This window comes from Cheilinus undulatus, linkage group 17 (genome assembly GCF_018320785.1).
Source record: "Cheilinus undulatus linkage group 17, ASM1832078v1, whole genome shotgun sequence".
NCBI classification, from domain to species: domain Eukaryota; kingdom Metazoa; phylum Chordata; class Actinopteri; order Labriformes; family Labridae; genus Cheilinus; species Cheilinus undulatus.
Window position 1 is genome coordinate 42,917,421 of NC_054881.1, and position 19,778 is coordinate 42,937,198.

A 19,778-nucleotide genomic window follows, 5' to 3' on the forward strand; every position below is an offset into this window, starting at 1 on the left:
GTGCAAAATAAAAATATGAAATGAAAAATTAATTTCTTTCCCTCATTCTTGACTTTATCTGGTTATTTCTACTTTTTCAGATTTTTATAATTTAACCCCATAAAGGCTGTTGTTTCATATTTGATCAAAACTTCTATGATACTTCTATCTAATCGATATGATCAATAAACTAATAAAAAACATCTGAATACAATCTTATAAATGATAAAAATGCCCTCAAGTGGATTATCAGTTACCAAAAAACACCTCATGAATCAAATGTGATACAAAAAAATGTATACGTTAAATTTTATGGAAATTTGGATTTTTTGGAATTCAGTAGAAAGTGAAATAAATATTTCAGTTCCAAAAAATGAGAATTTTCTGGCTATTATTTGTGTTTTCAGGCTTTAAAGGGTTAACAAAGATTTTTTTGAATCTTCAAGGTTAAATTTACATTTCTATACTGGAGGAAATCTGCAGACCTCATCCAGGGGGCCAGCTCTAATTATTAAGATATTATATGATCTTGTGGGCCAGATAAACTGCACCATGGGCCGCATTTGGCCCCCGGGCCTTGAGTTTGACATCTGTGTGTTAAAGGATTGAATAAACGCCTGTACAGGCTCATTCTCTGCTCGCTGAGTGTGATGTGGTTTTGAACTCCTGGCAGTAATAGTATTCTAAACTAAATACTGGCCAGTCCTCCTGCAGAGCTCCCTGCACTTACTTGAACATCATGCTGAACTCCTTCAGAGCCTCCTCCGTCACTCCGGTGGTGTTCCTGAAAGAGCGAGTGAAGAACATGAGAACCAGCCCAGATTTGTGCAGAGATCAGACCAGACTGATGTGTTGTGATGCCATCTACCTGGCCTGTATCTGCTGCTCCAGGTTGTGCTGCATCCTCATTCCCAGCTGGTCCAGTTGGTCCCACTGCTGGGCCAGGCCCACCGTGCTGTGTTCTGTGTATTTATTGTCAAGAATCAACGCCTCCTCCATCGCCGCTCCCAGGTCTTCAATCTTCTTCAGCTGGCTGCGCATGGCTCGGATCTCTTGGTGTTTACGCTGCAAACAAGACGCACAAAAAATACATCAGGAAAAGCTGGCACGCCGTGGCTGACCTCGACGCAGGACACACGTCTTTGACTGCCTGCCTACATTTAAATCCTCCTAAGATAAACGTGCAGAAATAAAGAGACATTCTGGTGTTTCTGTAGATTCATTGCAAGATTAAAGGCATGAATGAACACTTGATTTTAGAAAGAGCTCCTGCAGGTAACTTCAGCTTGCAGAGGTAAAACCAAAGGCCAGGTAAGACATCATGATCATGATGATATTAGGACAAAATGATATCAATGCTGTGTGTAAATTTATTAGAAACACTCTCTCAGACCTCCAGAAAACACTACAGCAGTGTTACTCAACCCTGTTCAACCAAAGTTGAAAAATACATTTGCAAGAGCCACAATCTAAGTGGTGAAAAGTGGCAAAAACAGCTTGAAGTAGCAATAAAAATAAGTTATAAAGGTGGCAAAATGGTCAAAAAGCAACAAAAATGGGTGGAAATGGGCAAAATGGGGAGGAAAAGGGTCAGAAAGTAGCAAAAGTGGGTAAAAAGTGAAAAAATTTTGAGTTACATGTAGCTAAAAATGGCCCAAAAGTGGCAAAAACGTGGGAAAAGAAGAGTGAAAAGTGACTAAAATAGGCATAAAGCAGTTGAGATTGACAAAATGGGCAAAAACTAGGAAACAAGTGGTATTTAATGGCAAAAGGCAGCTTAAATGGGTTTAAAGTGGTAAATATATGGTGATAAAAGGCAAAAAAATGGGATAAAAATTGGTAAAAAGTTGTACAAAAGTGTCAAAAATGAGAGAAAGTAGGGAAAAAGTGGTATTTAATGGCAAACTGTAGCTTAAGTGGGCAAAAAAATGGGATAGAAGTGGCAAAATTGGAAAAACAATGTTAAAAATTAGGGAAAAAAGTTTTGTTTAATGACAAAAGGTAGCTTAAATGGCAAAAATTGGATAAGTGGCAAAAACTGGGAAAAAGAGTCTTAAAAATGGGCAAAAAAGTAGGAAAAACTGGCATTTAATGGCAAACGGTAGCTTAAATTGGCAAAAATGGAAAAAAGTGTCAAAAATTAGGGCAAAGGGTTTTATTTAATGGCAAAAGGTAGCTAAAATTGGCAAAAATCTAATAAAAGTGGCAACATTTGGGAAAAAAAAAGTGGTAAAAATGGGCAAAAAAGTAGGAAACTAGAAAAGCACTTGGAGAGTGCAGACCTCCACCATTAGCCCTATCTCCCAATAGTGGAGAATCCTTTAAAAAATTCCTAGATCCAGATCACTCCCAAAATCTAATCAGTTCCCCCTTATGCCATTTCTGACATTTCCTGAAAATTTCATCAAAATCTGTCCACAACTTTTTGAGTTATGTTGCTAACAAAGGAGGCAAAAAATGGTGAAAAAGGCAAAAAGTTGTCCTTTTTTTAAGGTTTTCTGGGGGAATAATATTTACGATTAAGACATAAAAGAGCCACAAATAATCACAAAAGGGCCCCATGTGGCTCCAGAGCCACACTTTGAGTATCACTACACTAGAGCTACATGTAGCCAAGTCAAAGAAGGGTAAAAACTCCAAACCTGTGAGGAAATCCCTCAAAATCAGAAGGTTAAAAAGCTACATGACAGAGAGACATGCCTAACTGCATCCTAGCACAGTATCTTGTAAAAGTGGCTCATATTTACCTTTGTGGCCTCCAGCTGGGACTCCAGGGTTCCAGATTCTTCCACCATACATGACCTGACACCGGCACAGAGATGTTAGACAGGAGGAAGTACAGCTGCGTCTACTCAGACACGCTCACATTCTCACAGAAACTTTAACCCTGAATTAAATCATGTTTACAGGTGGACTGGAGTTCATTCCCCCCATTAAAGCCCTCTTTCCCACCACATTCACATCAAAATCCTACTGTAACCCAAACCATGCGAGGTCAGGGCTTCTGCACACAGGCCTGGAAACTGCAGAGCAGCATTAGTGCTTCGTGAAAATGGAGGTTTGTTACTGAGTATGGAGAGTCACTGCACACATTAAGTTTAATATAATGGCACCAAATGGCTTTAAATATTACTGTTGGACTGTTTGTGGAGTTACAGATCTCAGTGTTTTGCAGTTTCCATCCCTGAGGTGAACTATGACCCCATTTAGACCTGCCGTTAACATCCATGCTGGTCATTCAGATACCACGTAGTAATCCTTAAACCTTTATGTGGATGCACACCCAGAAACAGTTTGATAACTGATAGCTCTGCCTGCAAACAGAGGGGGTCTGAGACGCCTTCATCTGGTGGTGAAAGACCACCCTATCAGCTGATGGAGAACACTGAGATGTTTGGAAAAGAGAGCTCTGATTGCAGGTCGTCACAGAAGATGAACTGTTAATGCAAAGTGTGAATGCATGAACTGAACTGCAGTCATCCTGGTATCTGAGTGCACAAGAAGGATGCAAATGTAAGGTATAAACGGGGTCACATCCAGCCCCTTCGTCCCGTGTTTGAGGACGAGAGTGAGAGTTAGTTCTACAGGAGGGTCTACTGTGCACACCACAGCCCAACATGGTGGTTTTAGCCCCAAGTGCATGAAGTCACAAAGCTCTGATGGCTCTGTGAGGGTCAGAGGAAGCAAAAACAGAGCAAGGCTTAAAGAGGTAGACCTTCCAGAAAGATCGTCAGCAACCTGGTACTGATAGACATAGATAACCCGACGATACGCTATGCTATTCAGAGAGGAGGAGGAGAGATTAAACAGACAAGAAAACAAAGAATGAACACAAAGAAATCACCACAGGAAGTCAAGGAGGAAGGACGAGAACATAAAGATCACAGAAGGCAAAAAAGATCAACCAATAATCCAAACATCTCACAAATCCAAACACTCCAATCACTCAGATATCAAAGAGAAAAATGTGATATTAACCCATCCAGCAGATACGTCCTGATTAGCAGATTGATCCAAAGCACCAGCGAGGAAGCAGCAAAGAGAGGGAGAGAGACAAATACACGTTAAGATGGCGACACTGGAATCATAACACACTAGACACACAGTACTGAATGTGTTTGATTCTCTGGCTCATGTGTGGAAAAGAGCAAACACTAGACGTGTGAGCATGCTGAGCTGATGTGGAAGAGAAGCTCCTGCACAGATCCAGCGTCTCTGTTTCTACAGAGACGTACACAGCGGCGTGTTAAATGTGTGAACCTTATCATGCATCAGAGACGTTTTCATCTTTAAAATGTCCACGCTGAGTTTACACTTTTTATTAATGTGAAAGAATCTCCGACGTCTGTGTCGGGCCGTTGAAAGTCTCGCCCTGTACCTGGTCTCCTGCAGCCACTGGTGGAAAGCGTTGGCGTGTTGAGCGAACTCCTGACGCAGCTTGTCGTTCTCCTCCTGCCTCCTCTGCTCCTTCTGCAGCTCCAGCTCTCTCTCCTGAGGTCAGACAGTGACGCAGAAGGAAACGTCAGGAAGGTTAAAGCACCGGCAAACAATCTCCAGCCACTCATAAAATATCCAATATAACCGAGAGATAAAAAAGGACATTTCTGCATTTTACTAACACTGACAGCAGAGTCTCGTTAAAGAAGGATTGATTTAAATATTTTCAACCAAATTCTGGAGTAAAATCCAGACAATGTGAATTCTGTTTTTTTGTTCCTGAAGAAAACAAAGAATAAAACAGACCCAGACACTAAAAACACCTCCGTAAAGAGGTGAAGACTACACTGAGCCTTTTCTTTGCTGTTTTAGTTCAAAGTCGGAAGAATGCATGCAGCTGAGCGGAGAAAGAGAAAGCAGGGCATATGAGAAGATGAGACCTTGATGATCTTCTGCAGGTTCCTCCAGGTCTCCTCCAGGGCCTCCATGGTGAACCAGGTGTACGGGTTAGAAACCACCTGGTAGCTCTTGATCTGCTGGTCCAGCTCGGCCAGCTGGTTGAAGTCGGCCTGAGCCGAGCTCAGTGAGGAGCGGAACGCCTCGTGGGCCTCACGCAGCGCCCGGATCTCCTCCAGAGAGTTACACCTGACCGGGTCTGTGAGATCCTCCTCGGCGTTCTCAAACCAGCTGTTAAAGGCCGACGCCTTCTTAGCGAACGTCAGGAACAAGTCCTCGACCTGGAGAAATGTGATGGTTAAATCATGTACTGGCAGAGGCTTTAAGATGAATTATGTTTAGAGCGTAAGGGTTATTTTATATCGACCTTTCTGAAGTGCTCCTGAGCTTCCAGAAGCTTCTTCTTACGAGCAGCAGAGTTGGACAGCAGCTGGTTCCAGCGCTTCATCAGTGCAGCGTGACGAGCTTCGATGGCCTTTGATTGGACGTGTTTGGCGGCCAGGAGCTGATCTTTGAGAGCGGTGATGTTGGTGATTCCCTCCTGCTGGAAAGCCTGCAGACCGGCATCGAATGTTTCCTGCAGACAGAGAAAAGCAAGAGTGACGAAAGGAAAGGCAAAGGTAGAGAAGTGTAATCAGAGAGCTGACAGAGAGGATGTCATACCTGCTTGGTGAGGAGAGTCTGCACGGAGGAAAGATCTCGGCCGTAATCGTCGGTCTTCAGGCTGTTCTCCTTCTCACCTGAACACAAAAAGCAAAGAGGGGAAAAATCTGAAAATTCAGCTCAAGAACAATCTCAGAGTTTTACTCTAGGGTTAAAACTGAAGCCTATAAACATCTCTAGTTTACAGCTACAGACAGTCAAAGGTTCCACATTTGGCTTTAACTGGCTGCTCAGTGCTGATTTGCTTTGAGCTTTTGTTTCCTCTTAGAAGAACTGATGGATGTTTTTGCACCAGCAATGAGATAAAATCATGTTGCATCATAAAACCCACCAGACTCACTAACAGCATCAATGAGCTAAAACGTTAGTTATTTTACAGGTTTGAAAAATGCAGAACCAGGTTCTGGTCTCCATCCTGCTTCAGTTAAATAACACAGAAGTCTGCATGGTTCCGTACCGATCCAGGACTCGACCACGTCAGCCTTCCAGTTAAACTGCAGGAAGGCGGAGTTCTCATCCAGCTTGGCCTTCCTCTGAGCCGCCGCTCTCTCCAGCTCTGACACTTTTCCTCGCAGAGCCGCCATCTTGGCGCTGATGTTGTCCACATGATGGTTGTTCTGTTGAGAAATACAAACTAACTTCAGAAACTCTTACTTGTGTATTAATAAATCAAAAATCTGCGTTCTTTACGCCATGGTTGGAGCACCTTCTTGATGAGCTCCTCTCCGTTTGCGCACACGTCGTTCACTCGGTCTCTGTGCACGGTGAAGTCCGTCTCAAACGCTTCGTGCTTCTTCAGCAGGCCCTGTTTGACAAAAATGTTCAGTTTGACTCATCCTCACGTATTAAAAGACACTCCTTAAATACCACGGAGTGCTGTCTGACCTGCACAGCAGCCAGTGTGTCTCCGTAATCCTCGCTTCCAACCAGATTCAACTTCTCATTAATCCAAGCTTCTTCTTCTTCCACGTTCGCCACAAACTGCTGGTACTCCAGCGACTCTTCCAGTCTCTTTCCCCTGAGAGCAGACACATCACACTTAGACACTAATTTCAGTCTTCCTCTGTCTGTCCTGACACAGAGATCATCTTACCTCGCTCCAGATAAGTCTTTGAGTTCCTTCCAGTGGTCGACAAACTGGGCGAGCCTCTGCTGGATCTCCTCCTGACCAATGGTGTTGTCATCAGACAGCTTCTTCCCGGTGTCCAGCACCGACTGAAAACACGGCACCAGTGAATTTTTACCCGGCAACCAAGGACAGAAGACTAGATGTAACCTAGCATGCTAATGTAGCTTCGTTTGGTTTAAAGTTGGCTTTAAGATACATTTTTACAATTAATTTACTTTCTGCAAAACGCCGCAGTATGCATTCTCTACTGCAACTCGTTCTTACAATTGCAATTCCTGCAAAAGTCTGCAAACAAGTAGATGCATGGAAAGCTTGGAATTCTCTGTTAGAAAGTCTGCATGACAGCCCTTAGAAACCTGACAGTCCGTCTTTGTCCAGATTTCAGAAATATCACAATCCAACCCAAAGCTGGACTTGAATGTGTCACATCACTTGTTTGAATTCTGCACAATAACATTACAGTTTATTTTGAGCTGTACAATGTATATAAGATGCTGCAGAAGTTCTGCTTTAAATCTGAAAGGAGTAAACATGTTTGCCCTTAAAATTCTATTTATGCTCCATCATTTCAGAGCCAATAGGCGTCAGATTTGTCCTCCAATCAGCAATCGAGGCCTACTTTACGTAACCTCTGTCCCCGTGTAAACCAGCTCAACAATCTCCTCTAATAACTGTGATATAAAAAACTACCACTCTCACCTGGATGGCCGGTTCGTGTGCTCCCAGCTCGGCCTCCAGCCTCTTGTGTTTTTTCCTCAGATTCTGTACTCCTGTCAAATCACGTCCGTAGTCCTCCGAACTCACGAGCAGCTTCTTCTCTCTGTGTCCAACATAAAATGTAAAAAGTCATACATCACTTTCTATAACCATGTGCTATCCTCAACTACACGATCAGATCTCTTACTTGATCCATGACTCTTCATCGTCCAGGTCCCTGAAGAACTGGTGCAGACGGTGCGACTCATTGAGTTTCGCTCGGCGTCCTGCAGCCATGCTCTTGATCTTGGTGAAGCGTCCGTTGACGGCATCACGTTTGTCCTTCACCTGAGAGGTGTCGAAGGCGTTGCTGGCCATCAGGCTGTCGGCCTGACCGTTCAGATCCTTTAGACGGTCCTGAGGAGAAGAGAGAGGCGGTAGGAAGATCTCTTCACGACTCTGGGTTTGTAAGTTTACATGCTTTCCCAGGTCTTCAACGTTTGTCTCAAAACCAGCCCCACTGAAGTATCTGTGATGGACAGCAGCTATTTTTAAATTTGTTGGTCTGATATTAACCAAAGTGTTCACCGGCCTACAGCTAACCCACATGCAAACATATTTGTAATGAAAGTTACTGAAGTCTAAACCTGAAAATGAAAATGCTAATTAGTCACAAACTTTCGTATTAATTCTCAATTTAAAGCATTTTTATCAACGGGTGCACAAAATACTTCTGCAACAGCCAATCAGAGTAAAACATGCACAGTAACAGAGCAGTGTTACTCAACCCTGCTCAACCAAAGAGACAAATTGTTGTGACGGGCGCAGGTGGCAGAGTGGTTAAGGCGCGCCCCATGTACATGGACGGCCCGGGTTTGAATTTGGCCTGAGGCCCTTTACCGCATGTCTCTCCCCTGCTCTTGCCCCTGTTTCCTACTCTATCCACTCTCCTTCTCCAAAAAAAAGTGACAAAAATGGGCTGAAAGTGGCAAAAATTAGGAAAAAAAAGAAGTTTCAAAAATGGGCAAAAAATAAAATTGGACAAAAAAAATATGAAAAAAGGGGTATTTAATGGCAAAACCTGGCTTAAGTGGGCAAAAGTGGCAAAAATATGGTGAAAAAGGGCAAAAATTGGATGAAAATGGAATAAATGGGGAAAAAGTGGCAAGAGAAGTTGCAAAATGGCCCAAAAAAGGTCGTATTTCTGGGGGAATAATATTTAAAATCAAGACATAAAAGGGACACAAATAATCACAAAAGAGCCACATGTGGCTCTGGAGCCACAAGTTGAATATCACTGAGTTAGATTATTAATCCATTTATATGCATGAATTTTCAGTTTAAAGGCAAATTTGCACAGCACTAGTAAAACCAAGTCATTCCAGTCATTCTGCAGAAATCATAATCCTGCATAAATCTGCCCATCTCTGCAAATGAGAAACGAGAGTTTTTTCCTTATTTCATTTTTAATACAAATACATTTCTTTGTGACTTTTTTCTTTTCCTGGTCTCAATAATAAAGGTTGTGCAGGAAATCATAAATAAAAGTTCCTGCAGCTTTTTGGGAACACATGTAGAGGCTTATAAACTTCATAAATCTGAGAAAGTTTCACAGAAGAAGCTCATATTCTGTCAGAGGATCTTGTCCTAACAGGATGCAGGAAACTGCATTACTGAAAACTTGAAGTGAAGATGCTAAATGTTGGGAGAAGTTGTGAACCAGGCTGGACAGAGATGTGGAGCAGCTCTGATTGAGTCGTCTGCTAACCTCGTGTGCAGAGATGTCGGCCTCCAGCAGCTGGTGTTTCTTCAGCAGGTTGTTGACTGAGGCCAGATCTTTGCCATAATCCTCAGAGGCTAGAAGAGCTTCAACCTGGGAAAGATAAAACATGCATCAGATAGAAGATCATCTCTGAGCTTTCACACAGATTTCTGTGTTCTGCAGATTCTCACCTCAGAGAGCCAGAAGTCAAAGTCCTTGATGCCCGTGTTGAAGTTCTGCTGCTTGTTGGCCTCTTTCAGTTTCTGGCTCTTCTCTGCAGATTTGTTGACGAGGAACTGCCACTGTTCGTCCAGAGCGTTCAGACGGGCCTGAGGGAAACAGAACATGCTTGAGAGAGTTTTCATTTCTTTATGTTACTGCTGCAAACATTTAACTGTGCAAGACTGAGTCTACCTGTACGAAATCTACAGACATACTATTTTATTAGTTTGGATTTTTCTTTCTGTTAACATTTTTGGATCTTTTTGTCATCTTAACTGAAGCAAGCCAACAGCTGCTGTTTGGTGATACTTCCTGAAAACGTCAACATCAAACTCAGTTCATAATGTTAAAAATGCAGCAGAACGTATAGACATTTAATCTAAACCTTTGCAGTTTTTACCTTCAGACACATTTTAAATTTCAGACTCGATGAAAAACAGGTAAAATCTGTTAAATAATAAACTTGTCCTTTTTTTAATCGAGCATGAGGATTTCATACCTTGACAGCGTCCTCACTGCCGGCGCAGGCTCCTCTCTGGATCAGGGCGTTGCCGGTATCGATGACGCCTCGGATTCGGTCGGCGTTGGCATGCAGCTCGGCCTCAAATGCCTGATGTTTCTGATGTTTACTCTGAAGCAGGAAGGATGGATGAAGAATGAGAACCACATGGTGGAAATTCACATTTCATGATGAAAAGTGTCCTTTAAATCTAGCCTTTATTCATACTTACAGTCCAAGCAAGAGCTGAAAATAAGTAAGTTTGACCAATAATGTAGGATGTAAAAACTGGAGGGGAATTAAAATATGAACAAAGAATAAAAAGATGACAGAGAGTGTGTCCGACATGGACAAACAAGCAGGACGACACACGGAGAACAAAACATGGCGGTGTGGAGGACAACGTCCTGAACAAACCTGAGGGGAGAATCGCTCCGAAGTTGCTTTGGGATTTCAGATCTTTCTAGAGATTTCCATTAGTGAAGCTGACCTACAGATACTCGACAGTCTTTAAACATCCTGGACTGAGAAAGGTTGTCAACATTTTAGTGCTTTTATACATTTTCAATACCACAAGCTTCTATTATTACTATGACTAGTGACCTGATATAGTCGATTATTAGGAGATTCATCAGAAAGAGCCTCATTTGTTAATGAAACAAGGATCATTCAGTGTTAAAGGTCCAATTCTACATTTATAGGTTTCCTCCAAATAAATAACATAAATCATAGATGATCTGTATAAATATACACTTGCATTTTTAATGCAAGTTTTTAAATGGTTTGCAATATTAGAACCATGCAGGGCTTTGGTTTGAGTTTTCAGCATCCTCATCACATAAATTCTCTAAATGTCAGCTGGTTTTTGTTGCTGTGCTCGCATCGCTCTCAGTAGAGAGGAGCTGGACTTATAAAAGGGACTTCTGATACTGGCTTTGTCTACAGCAGCGTTACTCAACCAGAGGGCCAAACTGTTTAAAAATACCTTTGCAAGTACCACAATCTAAGTGGTGAGAAGTGGCAAAAATGAGTTAAAGTGGCAATGAAAATAAGTTAAAGGGGACAAAATGGTCAAAAATTGGTAAAAACATGACAACGAAATGAGTGGAAAGCAAGGTTATTATAGTTAACTAACACTAACTAAAACTAAAATTCAAAAATCATTTTAGTTAACTGAAACTAAATCAAAACTAAGTTTTACCAAAAAAAAAAAAGAAAACTAACTAAAACTGTATTGTGCGCTTACAAAACTAACTAAAATAAAATAAAAATGGAGACAAAATCTCCTTAGTTTTAGTCTTTGACACAACCAGACTGACTGGCACCTGGGGTGAGTAAAATGACCTGATCTGATTGGTTAAGACTTCACACAGTGGTAGTTTTATGTCTGGAGTTGTATTCAAACATCATTAAATAAATGAATGATAAGTGAAGAGTAGCCTGTTTAATATGTTTTTAAAAATGTATGATGCTCACTCAGCCCTGACATCTATCTGTAAAAAACTAAAACTAACAAAAAAACAAGAAGCAGCAAAGAGTGGCAAAAAATTTGGAAAAAAGTGGCATTTAATGGCAAAAGGCAGCTTAAATGGGTGAAAAGTGAAAAGAATTATAAAAGAGCAAAAAAGTGTCAAAAAGAAGTAACAAAAGTGGGCTTAAAGCAGTAAAAATGGATTAAAGGTGGCAAAAATTTGCAAACAAGGGCAAAGAAAATATACAGACAAATTTAAAAACTGAGAATTGAAGCCTACTGTGTAAGCGTGGGAAACAAACAGATTAATGTGACCTGCAATTAATAATTTCTGAGGTCAAAGTTTCCCTTTATTTAAGGTTTTCTGGGGTAATAATGTTTCAAGTAAGACATAAAAGAGCCCCACGTTGAGTATCACTGGTCTACAGCAATGGCAGAGGAGAAATTTATCTGACTAGTCTTTTCATGGGGAAAATTTCCAGGACAGCAATCCTTCAGTGTTAATTCTGTGGACTAAATTATAGCTAAAAATGTTCGTCAACAGCCTTTTTTCCATGACAAAAACTAGACTAAGACAAATAGATCTGTGATGACTAAAACTAGACTGAAATGTAATGTAGTTTTTGTCAGTCATTCAAAATCTGTGATATTTCTCCATTGTGGGTAAATCTGTCAGAAAACAACACATCTGTATCTGTTCTGCCTCTCAGCTGTAGAAAGCAGGGACCCCAGGTTTGACAGAGAACACACTACCATGATTTGGTACCAGATTTAGGAAGAGAATAAATGCTTGCACTAAAAGTAAAGACTAAAATATGAGGACTTTTATGGACTAAAACTAGACTGAAACTAAAAAGGATAGAAATGATTAAAATGTGACTAAAACGGAAAGACAGTTCTTTTAAAGACAAAGACTAAAATTAAAAATCGCTGCCAAAATTAACACTGCAATCCTTAATAGCATTTTCAGGTTTTTTTTTTAGGTGATATCTCCACAAACAAAGGAAAATATAAAAGCACAGGGAGCCATTTAAAAACATTTCTATGGATAATACTGGTAAAGGGACTTGAGTGTGTATAGCGCTTTTCTAGTCGTCAGACTAATCAAGGTGCGACTGAGGAAAGCAGAAGCTAACTGATGAAACCTAGCTACAGTAGTTCTGGCGAGAAGCGTTCTAAAACCAAGGCTGTGGACCGCGGCCGCCGTCTACGGCGCTAATGAGTAAGAAAAAAGCAGGAACAGAGTCCTCACAGAGAATAAACGGTTATTCCAAGTCTGCAGGACTAACAGTTTGATTACATGGTTTATTTATAATACAGTCAGATTTGACTATGTGAATCTGACCAATCAGATTTGACTATGTAAATCCTTAGTAGAGGACACCCCTATGATGGACCGAAGCAAAAAGCACCCAAACTTTAAAGCATTTCATCTACTTCATGGTGACAGGAGAGGAATGACAGCATCAAAAATGGCAGCAAACTGGTGCATGCTGGTGAAAAGCTTTCATTTTAGAGGGTGTAAGAGTTTGCTCACCATTTTTCACATGAAATTAAAAAAAATATCGAATGAGTAAGCCTTCTATTATTGTTGTTGTGGTATCAAAAAAATGAATGTGACTTTTTCTTCTTTTATGTAAAAATTCATGTATTGTGACAACCTAGACAGGCAGGAAACAAAGACTGCATTTACAGTTTTTATACTAGTCTGGGTTACTTTTAGTTTAATTTAAAGGTTTACTTTTAAAGTTAGAATTCTAAAATCTGAAGCAACTTTAAAGCAAACTTTCCTCAGGAGCTGGACATAAAAATGGAAGCCACAACCAACAACTAATAGCCTTTGATGGAAAAACAAACCTGGAATAAAATAGATAAACATGAACAAAGAAATTAGCCAAATGATTTAAATTAACAAAATTAAACCCAGATGGAAAGAAGCGGACTCTGAATGGTGCTAATGAGGTGACAAACTGGAGATGGAGCGCTTGTTCTACGTCGTGTCTAAACACACAGCACAGACGTGGACACAAACCAGGATAACCTGCTCGGTTGTTAGTGAGCTGACACACTACGCAAACTTACCAGCAGCTTGGACAGCTAAAATCAAAAATAAGACAGTGGGAGAAAAAAATTCAGTCTGGCTTCAGACAGGACAAAGGGAGGGATGTGACACAGTTAAAGAACAGCATCGTCAATAAAACAGGACAAGATTAGACTTTTATTTAGCCAGAGACACTGTACACTTTTAGTCCAACAGCCTGCAGTAGAATCAGAGATAAAGGCTCTAATTTAGTGGTTGAGTTTAAAAATTAAGTTTCTACAGCAGAAGCTTTAATGATGTTTCATGAGTTTGTACAGTCTCCTTTAATAACTTTAGTTTTTTCTATAAAATATCGATAAACCTGAGGAGTCAGGCTTGCAGCAAAGACGGAACTAGACAAGGAAATTAAAAACCAAAGAAGCTGGAATAAAAAAATTCAGATTTGTGTTCTCTAATAAAACTTTATCAAGTATAAAAAAGGTAAACAAACGTCATAGCCTTTAATGATTCCATTAACCCTTTCAACTCTGTCCCCCCTTATATGTGACGTTTCCTTTCCCACTACTTCATTAAAACCAGAATGTGTACCTGGATGTTGGTCGGATCCTTGTAGGATTCGTCGGTTGCGGTCTGCAGTTTCTCGCTGATCCAGGCCTCGATCTCGTCAACGTCTCTGCTGAACTGCTGCAGAGTCTGAGACTCTCCCAGCTTGGAGCGCTTCTCGATCATCTTAGCCTTCAGACGGAGCCATCTAAAAGACACATTTGAAGTGTAGTGATCTTCATTTTTTTTAAAAGGGATGTATTTTGATTTCTAAACAGTTATAACAATGAACATGATGTTCAAATTACTGTTTAGATATTTTCTTCGTTTAAAGCTTAATTTTAACTGTCATTCATTCATTCAACACAAAATCGCTGGATCTCACTCTATGATTATTGCAAAAATCTCTCTTCTCTCCTGATTGGCTAGAAGATTAAGAGCAGGAGCTCGCTCTACCAATCTGGCACAGAGCCAGACTACTTTAAGCCCTGGGCATAAATCTATAACAGTCAGATGTTTCCTACCTGTCCAGGACTTCTTGGCGGCGGTTGAGGATCTCCGGTTTGGCGTAATGATCAGCTCCAATCAGCTGGTCAGCGAAGGACTGCAGAGCAGCGATCTTCTCCTCCTGCACGTTGATAGCCTTGTCGAAGTCTTCGTGTTTCTTGATGAGGGCCTCCACGCTGTCCAGGGAGTCGCCTTTGTCGTCGCTGGCGAGGAAAGCCTCACGAGCCGCCATCCAGTTCTCGGCCTGCTCACAGTCCCTGTTAAAGAGCTGAAGAGGAAGAAAGAGTCGGTGGTGGGTCACAGCGGGATGATTCTGACTGGTGACTCCATGGATGAACTTTTCAGTACCTGCAGCTCGAGGCACTGGTCCAGCATCATACGGCGCTGCACCCAGGCCTTCTCAAGGTCCGCACGCTCACGGTCCAGAGCTTCAAGTTTCTGCTGGATCTCAGGACTGGCATAGTGGCCACGAACCAGGAGCTGCTGACCGAACTGTTCGAAGGCTTGGAAGGTTCCAGCACGAGCGTCAATCTCTGTGCGGTGCTCCTGGACAAGTAGGGAAAGAAAAAGTTTAGATGTGTTGGGAAAGATAGAGAAAGTCTGAAATTTTGAGGGGAAAAGGAGGAGATCAGTACCTGGTGTCTCTCCAGGAGGGCCTCGGCTCCGGTGACGTCTTTGGCCAGCTCCTCCGAGGACACCAGCCCACGGATGCCGTTAATCCAGGACATCAGATCTCTGTGGACACAAGAAGGGATCTTTAACGTTTCTCTTCAGCTGACATCTCTCTTTCTCACACCAACATTTTCACTCTTCTTACCTGAAGTCAGAGAGGAAGCGCTGCAGGTCATGGGAGTTGCCCAGCTTGTCTTTGCGTTGGTCGGCCCGTCCCACCAGGCTGCTCCATGCTGTGTTCAGCTCAGTGCATTTCTCCTGGATGTCGTCCACAGCCTCGGGGTGAGACTGGATCAGACGCTCTGCTGTCTCACCCAGAGAGTTCACCTAGACGGGGAAAATTTCAAGCTCCTTCTTTTAAACTGCATAAGATCCAACAAAATGCTTAAAACTCTAGCGTTCCAGCACAAGTTTGGATGTAGAGAAGCTAGAATCTCTGCATTACTAAAAGCTGATCTGACCTTATCACCAAGGGCAGCCAGGTCTCTCTCGAAGCCTTCGTGTTTGCGCTGCAGAGCCTGAACGCTGGCCAAGTCATGTCCGTAGTTATCGGTGTTAAGAGCCTGGTTCTTCTCCTCGATCCACTCTTTGGTTTCATCAGCATCCCTGAGAAGAAAACGTTCAGTTTTCTTATCATTATAGAATAAAGCACATGTATTGTTGACATTAATAGTTGTTGAGATTTTAAAATGCTTGTACTGTACCTGTGGAATCGCTGCACCTCGTGGGCACTTCCCAGCATGTTGCTTCTCTCCTCAGCGAGCTGCTGCAGAGACCTCCAGCGATTGTTCAGCTCCTATAAATGAAGAAATAAATACTATAAACTATTCTACTCTTCTCAGAGCTGTCCCAGTCCTTCTGCAGCTTGTTTCTGATCTTTTTGGTGTCAGAATTTTCAGTGTGTGAACTAGTCACAGCCTAAATATGAGGTGTAATTAAAACTGTGAGGTCAGATTAAGGTGCATTTCAACCAAGAGTACCAGGAACTTTTAGCTAAAGGAACTTTTAATTCAAGGAGTTAAATTGTCTGCTAGGCTACTGTGGGCTAAAGGCCCTAACCAGACATGGCAGATAGCCTGTTTCACATCTCTATGGCAGTGTTACTCAACCTGCTCAACCAAAGAGCCAAATTGTTGAAAAATACCTTTGCAAGGGCCAGACTCTAAGTGGTGAAAAGTGGCGAAAAAACAGGTTAAAGTAGCAATAAAAATAAGTTAAAGGTGGCAAAAATGGTCCAAAAGTGGCAAAAAAGAGAAAAAAGTGACTAAAATGGGCAAAAAGCAGTCAAGAGTGGCAAAAAATAGGAAACAAGTGGTATTTAATGGCAAAAGGTTGCTTAAATGGGCAAAAAATGGGGAAAAAGGGTTAAAATGGTCAAAAAGTGACAAAAAAGTAAAAGAAAAGTGACTGAAATGGGCAAAAGCAGTCAAGAGTGGCAAAACAGGGCAAAAAAAAAGGAAACAAGTGGTATTTAATGGCAAGTAATGCTTAAATGGGCAAAGATGGTGAAAAGAGGCAAAAATTAGATAAAAGTGGCTATAAGAAGTTACAAAAATGGGCAAAAAAGAGGAAACAAATGGTATTTAATGGCAAAGGTTAGCTTAAAATGGTGAAAAGGGGCAAAATGGTCCAAAAGTGGCAAAAACGTGACAAAAAAAAAAGAGAAAAGTGACTGAAATGGGCAAAAAGCAGTCAAGAGTGGCAAAACAGGGCAAAAAAATAGGAAACGTGTGGTATTTAATTGCAACAGGTATTTTAAATTGGTGAAAAGTGTTGAAAAAATGGTGAAAAGGGGGAAAAGAGGGATAAAAGTGGCAAAAATGGGAAAAAGTGTGAAAAAAGGAGTGGCAAAAGTGGGCAAAGAGATAGGAAAAAAAGGGGTATTTAATGGCAAAAGGCAGCTTAAATGGGCGAAAAATGTAAAAAAAAAAAAAGGTGAAAAGAGCAAAATGGGATAAAAGTGGCAGAAATGGTGAAAAAGTAGTCAAAAGTAGCAAAATAAGGCAAAAACGTTGGAAAAAATCAGTATTTAATGGCAAAGATAGCTTCATTGGGTGATAAGAGGCAAAAAAATTGTGAAAAGGGCAACAATGGGATAAATGTGGCAAAAATGGGTTTGACAGTTAAAGCCTTCTGTATCAGCCTGGGGAACAAACCGATTAAGGAGATTAATTTCTGAGGTCAATGTTCCCTTTTTAAGGTTTTCTGGGGGAATAATTTTTCTAATGAAGACATAAACGAGCCACACGTTGAGTATCACTGCTCTGTGGTATCAGATATATGTCATATCCATAGAGGGTATTTAGAAAGGGTGTAACCTTAAAACACAGCCCCTCACAAGGTTCCTAGGGTAAGTTCCTGTTGTGGAAAAGCACCTTTATAGATCATGATTTTAAGTGTGCTAAGGATTGTTCAGATACAGATATTTAGCTCATAAAATGTGTGATAATTTGTGTGATTGGCGTGCACAGATAGTGATGGACAAACAGATGCAGGTAAATCAATGGGGTGAGATGCACGGGTAGAACAGAACACAGTATGAGGACAAATAAAACAACAGCTACAAGGGGAGGTGGTACATAAAGATGCTGTGGACGTCACTTTGTAGTATGAAAACAATCCGTCATACTACAGCCAACAAAAAGGCTGACAACATGGTGGACAGGACCAAACAACACCACTCCTGGAGGTTAAACTCAGGCTACTGAGGACGGCAGACACGGATCATGTCACATCAAAAAAAAAGAACCACGATGATGGGGTTAGTTTTCTGATCACGATGCAAGACAGGAGAGAGAGGGGGGGGTCGGGGTGGACTAGTTCATCTTACCTTGATAGTATTAAAGTTAGCCGTTGTTTGTACAGCCAAGCGTACATTCTATACACAAAGTGAACAAACATGGCAGACAGAAGGGAGGAGGACAAAAAGAGAGAAACACCACACCAGTCAAGAGTGTTATGGAGACTCCCAGGGCTCGTCTTGGTCCTTAATCCAAGACTCAAAAGATGTAGTAAGCACTGCAACCATTACTAGAGCAGACTCAGAAACTGGATTATGATGAACCAATGACATTTCAGTAAATGATTGAGACACCTGGAGACGTAAATAAAGATGCCAGACTTCCCAGTTGTCTCGGTAATGTCTAATCATGTTCCATTAAACCTCAAAGCTGCATTCAGACCAAAAGGAAAGTTCTGCTCTTCTATTTCATAAGACGGGCATGTCTGAGAGGAAAACATCTAAAACTGAGAGTCAATTCATGCATGCTATGTGTGGCCTGGTGTACAGTCTGCTGCTTTAAACATCACATTTATCGCGGGCTAACAGACTTCCTAACAGAGCTGCGTTTCATCTTTTCTTTCCTCCTGTTCACAGAAATGTTCACATTTGTTTGTGTGCTGCTGTTTTGAATGCTTTAATTCAGGGGTGTCAAACTAAAGGCCCGGGGGCCAAATCCGGCCCTTGGTACAGTTATACCTGGCCTGTAAGATCATGTCATAGTCTTATTAGAACAGGTACGAGGTCTGCAGATTTCCTCCAATATAAAAGTAAATTTATCCATGATGCTTTAAAATAGCCTTGTTAAATCATAAAAAACTGAAAGAGTAAAAATAATTAGATAAAAAGTCAAGAATGTGGAAAAATGAATGTATTTGTGTTTTCATTTGATATTTTCAGATTTGCATTTCAAAGTTATGACTTAAAACTTTTGATTTTTGACTTTCTATTTAACATTTTGACCTTTTCAGTTCATAATTATGACTTTTAAGCTTATATTTTGAAGTTTTAGATTCACAATTTTAAATCTTGAGTCATATTTTGACCTTTTAAACTCATTATATGAATTTTAACTCATATTTCAACCTTTAGGAGACATAATTATGACTTTAGTCTCATATTTTGATCTTTAAAACTCATGATTTTGACTTTTTATCTCATTTCTTTGCCTTTGAAAACATTACTTTGACTTTTAATTTGGGTTTTGACCCTTTAAACTAATAAGTCTGACATTTTATCTCAGATTTTTGCCTTTAAAATGATCATTTTTCCTTATTGAATCCCAAAATCATTTATCATCAGTGCCAAGTTTTTTCCCTCTGTAATTCATTGACCCTGTTAAACTCTCAGGTTAGACCTTAATTCTAAGTTTGACACCCCTGCTTTAACTGATTCCATCAGCGATGCACCGGCTGAATTATGTCCGCACTGATTCTGTCCTGTCCTGGTTTTTGTCCACTGCTGCATTTCACTGGGAAACAAAGTACTCTCAAACAGCAGACGTTTCAGGTGAGTATTTTTTTTTTTTTGCTGCTCCATGTTTGTTTCAAACACGTCCGTACCGTCCTGAGAGGCCAGCACAGAATCAGAATGGTATGAATAGTCATACCTTTACACCCCTAGTCTAAACGACACAAAAACTTCAGAAACATTTGGTAATTTAATTTAGAAATGCTTGAGTTTCCAAATTAAGTTTTGCTTAAACAACATAGCATCAGGCAACTAGAGAAAAATCTAGAACAGGAGTATCAAACTTTGTCACAGCAGGGGCCGGATTCTGAATTAAGGTCTAACCTGAGAGCTTGACAGGGTCAACATTTAACTTTAAAACTCTTCTTTTTTTTGTTTTTAAAGATTTATTTTTGGCCTTTTTGCCTTTATTTGATAGGACTGTGGATAGAGTTGGTAACAGGGAAGAGAGC

At 40.9% G+C, this 19,778-nt stretch overlaps 1 protein-coding gene across 6 annotated transcripts in view; it reads right to left on the bottom strand.

Moving 5' to 3' along the window:
- sptan1 (spectrin alpha, non-erythrocytic 1) overlaps positions 1–19,778 on the bottom strand; it is a 52,557-nt gene that overhangs the window by 3,285 nt on the left and 29,494 nt on the right. For 3 of the 6 annotated variants that reach the window (XM_041810483.1, XM_041810484.1, XM_041810480.1), the window contains exons 26-51: positions 17,908–17,955; positions 15,782–15,873; positions 15,539–15,683; positions 15,223–15,404; positions 15,041–15,140; positions 14,754–14,951; positions 14,423–14,673; positions 13,944–14,106; positions 13,397–13,411; positions 9,844–9,975; positions 9,314–9,451; positions 9,129–9,233; positions 7,569–7,777; positions 7,364–7,484; positions 6,629–6,750; positions 6,421–6,553; positions 6,242–6,340; positions 5,993–6,152; positions 5,536–5,612; positions 5,240–5,449; positions 4,857–5,153; positions 4,358–4,470; positions 3,958–3,975; positions 2,727–2,781; positions 848–1,044; positions 710–763 (exon numbers count right to left, since the gene is read on the bottom strand). In XM_041810483.1, the coding sequence (XP_041666417.1) occupies positions 710–763; positions 848–1,044; positions 2,727–2,781; positions 3,958–3,975; positions 4,358–4,470; positions 4,857–5,153; positions 5,240–5,449; positions 5,536–5,612; positions 5,993–6,152; positions 6,242–6,340; positions 6,421–6,553; positions 6,629–6,750; positions 7,364–7,484; positions 7,569–7,777; positions 9,129–9,233; positions 9,314–9,451; positions 9,844–9,975; positions 13,397–13,411; positions 13,944–14,106; positions 14,423–14,673; positions 14,754–14,951; positions 15,041–15,140; positions 15,223–15,404; positions 15,539–15,683; positions 15,782–15,873; positions 17,908–17,955 (3,434 nt within the window). The remainder of the gene's footprint in view (positions 1–709; positions 764–847; positions 1,045–2,726; positions 2,782–3,957; positions 3,976–4,357; positions 4,471–4,856; positions 5,154–5,239; positions 5,450–5,535; positions 5,613–5,992; positions 6,153–6,241; positions 6,341–6,420; positions 6,554–6,628; positions 6,751–7,363; positions 7,485–7,568; positions 7,778–9,128; positions 9,234–9,313; positions 9,452–9,843; positions 9,976–13,396; positions 13,412–13,943; positions 14,107–14,422; positions 14,674–14,753; positions 14,952–15,040; positions 15,141–15,222; positions 15,405–15,538; positions 15,684–15,781; positions 15,874–17,907; positions 17,956–19,778) is intronic. The other 3 variants (XM_041810485.1, XM_041810481.1, XM_041810482.1) reach the window with 3 other exon arrangements.